Consider the following 2712-nt stretch of genomic DNA (forward strand, 5'->3'; position numbering starts at 1 on the left):
GATAGATTGATAGATAGATAGATAGATAGATAGATAGATAGATAGATAGATAGATAGATAGATAGATAGATAGATGATAGATAGATCTGATAGATAGATAGATAGATAGAGATGATAGATGTGTGGGTATGGGTGTAAATCTATACATTGAAGGGCTGGGGGTATAGCTCACTCAGTGGTAGAGAACTTGCTTAGAATGTGTAAGGTCCTGGGTTCCATCCTCAGCACCACAAGAAAAAAGTTTGCACATTGCATTTTTCTTCAAAAGAAATTTTTAAAAATATAGAAGTAAAACAGTGCTAGTGAGTCCATCCCCCCCTCCACACATACATACACACACACACACACACACACACACACACACACACACACACACACACACTTAGAGATGACAGCTAACCTCAGTTGCACTACAGGTAAGTTCATTCAGCCCAGTAGTACCCAAGTGACAAGCATATCCCAGGCCTCCTTTCCCGGGTCCCTGCCTTCCACCCTTTGGTTTTCATATTCATGAATAGTTAAAACACTAATTGCAGACACTTAGGTCGAGTTTTTGCACCAGCCCTTCAGTTTGCTGCCTTTTCTCTGCAAACCTGACCTGCTATCACCACTAAAATGAAAGTCTAAAAAAAGGAAAACCCGCATTCACACAGAAATGTTCACACTTTTATACCCTCACATGCAAAGAAGTAGAGATAAGGCAAAAGTAAATGTGTGCACACAAAACTGCATAAACCTGACTTACAAACACCCATCAACAAAATGACCCCTCACCCTCCCTGGGGGAGGGGCTTCCCTTACCATTCTGGACCACGCTGATGAGGGTGACAATGGCCAACAGGACAACATTGCCCAAGGTCTCTTGATCCATGCTTACTTCAGGCTCTCCGGAGGGGACTGACTGGTCTGGTCCCAGTGCCACAGCCTCACTGTGCAGAAAGGGGAAGTACCAGCGGGTACTCTGGCTTTTAGCACTAGAATTTCTGAAAGTCCCCAACACAGTTACACAGTACTGCTGCTCTTCCTCCCCCTCCTTCTCTTCCCCCTCCTTCTTCCTCTTTTTTTCATTCTTTCTTTTTAAATTATTAGCTAACAGAGTGACTGGGTTGTGGTTCAGTGTAACCTATCAGGAAAAGTAGGGCCTGAGGGAAAAGCAGGTTCACATTCTCCTGTACTGCTTATCATGGCCAACCTCTCTGGGAGCATTCAGCACGAATCCTGGCCCTAGACCTGGCTACCACAAGCCCAACAAGGATCAGAGGAAAATGGGACTTTAAAAAATGCTCATGGAACATACTGGAACAAGGGAGAAAGAAAACTAATGCATCCCTCAACTCTCACCAGTGAAACTTCCTTATACAACAGAGTACAGTGCACACAGAAGGCCACAGCTATCCAAGTTTTAAAGAATAACAGACCGCAGAGTGTATATCCTTGGATAGGACTCCTATATTGAACCCCACTCACCCACGGCTCAGTGACCACTGTGGAAAGTATATGTAGTTTCTGAATTAATCACATTTCTCCATTCATAAAGAATCACTAAGAGCCAGGTCTGGTTCATGAACATAGGGAAGCAGATGCTTTCAGGCCACTGGAAGCTTCCTCATGTGAACTTGTGGCAATGGTAGTATTGAGCACAGGACCCATGTCAACTCAATTAAACAAGGGCCTAGAGGGGAGGAGAGAAATGGATAGCGAACAACACTAAACTGAAAACTATTGGAGACTGATTGCTGCTGGGTGAGGGAGAGTATACCTTACATATGATCTCTAGATGAGCTGACTAGATGCCAGTGGACAAATTTATACAGAAGGACATTTGTGTAAAAATGTTTAACTGGATAGGATTTACCATGTATGGTGGAATACATGAGGTCCAGTGGAGGGATGGGGGAGGCATGGATGGGAGAGGGGGTCTAAATTTGATTAAGAACTGTTGTATGAAATTGCAAAAGCACATTAAAAAATATTAAATTAAGAAAAGGCATACATGAGCTGGAGAGCTGGCTCAGTTGTTAAGAATACTGACTGTTCTTACAGAAGACCCAGGTTCAAATCTCAGCACCCACATGGCACCTGATAACTGTCTTGTAACTCCAGTTCCAGGGTATCTGACAGCTTCTTCTGTCCTCCACGGGCATTGCACAACACAAGTGACCTTACACACATGCAGGCAATGTACACATACACATATAGTAAAAATAATAAATTAAAAAAGAAGCATACATCACCCCAAAGACCTGTGCCCTGAGTATGCCCTGTGTTGTTTTATTTTGTTTTGTTTTTTTGAAATTCCTAGTGGGGTAAAGAGATATTTAACATACTATAGGATTCAAAGAGCAGTCATATAGGCTGGGATGACTAAATGACTGAATGGTAATGGGTATGAGATACCTGATGTCTCCTTTCCTGTGAGAAAAGAAAAATGCATGGCTTGGGAGATAGCTCACGTGGTAAGGTGCTCGCCATGCAAGCATGAGGACTTGAGTTCAGTCCCCCATACCAAGATAAAAAGCAAAGTACGGTAGTGTGAGCTTGTAATCCCAACACTGGGGAAGCATAGACAGGAGAATCCCTGGGGTTCGCTGGTCAGCCATCTTTACTTACTTAGTGAGTTCCAAGCCAACAAGAGACCCTGTCCCCCAAAATAAGGTGGATAGTACCTGAGGAACAGCATCCAAAATTGGACCTCTGGCTTCCACATACATC

At 43.4% G+C, this 2712-nt stretch overlaps 1 protein-coding gene across 2 annotated transcripts in view; it reads right to left on the reverse strand.

The window, feature by feature from the left end:
* Alox5ap (arachidonate 5-lipoxygenase activating protein) overlaps window positions 1-923 on the reverse strand; it is a 27357-nt gene extending 26434 nt beyond the window's left edge. For both annotated transcript variants that reach the window (XM_017796091.2, XM_008825040.3), the window contains exon 1: window positions 802-923. In XM_017796091.2, the coding sequence (XP_017651580.1) occupies window positions 802-871 (70 nt within the window). In that variant the 5' untranslated portion in view covers window positions 872-923. The remainder of the gene's footprint in view (window positions 1-801) is intronic.
* Window positions 924-2712: the final 1789 nt, after the last annotated feature.

Source organism: Nannospalax galili, unplaced genomic scaffold (assembly GCF_000622305.1).
Source record: "Nannospalax galili isolate Female #2095 unplaced genomic scaffold, S.galili_v1.0 scaffold768, whole genome shotgun sequence".
NCBI classification, from domain to species: Eukaryota; Metazoa; Chordata; class Mammalia; order Rodentia; family Spalacidae; genus Nannospalax; species Nannospalax galili.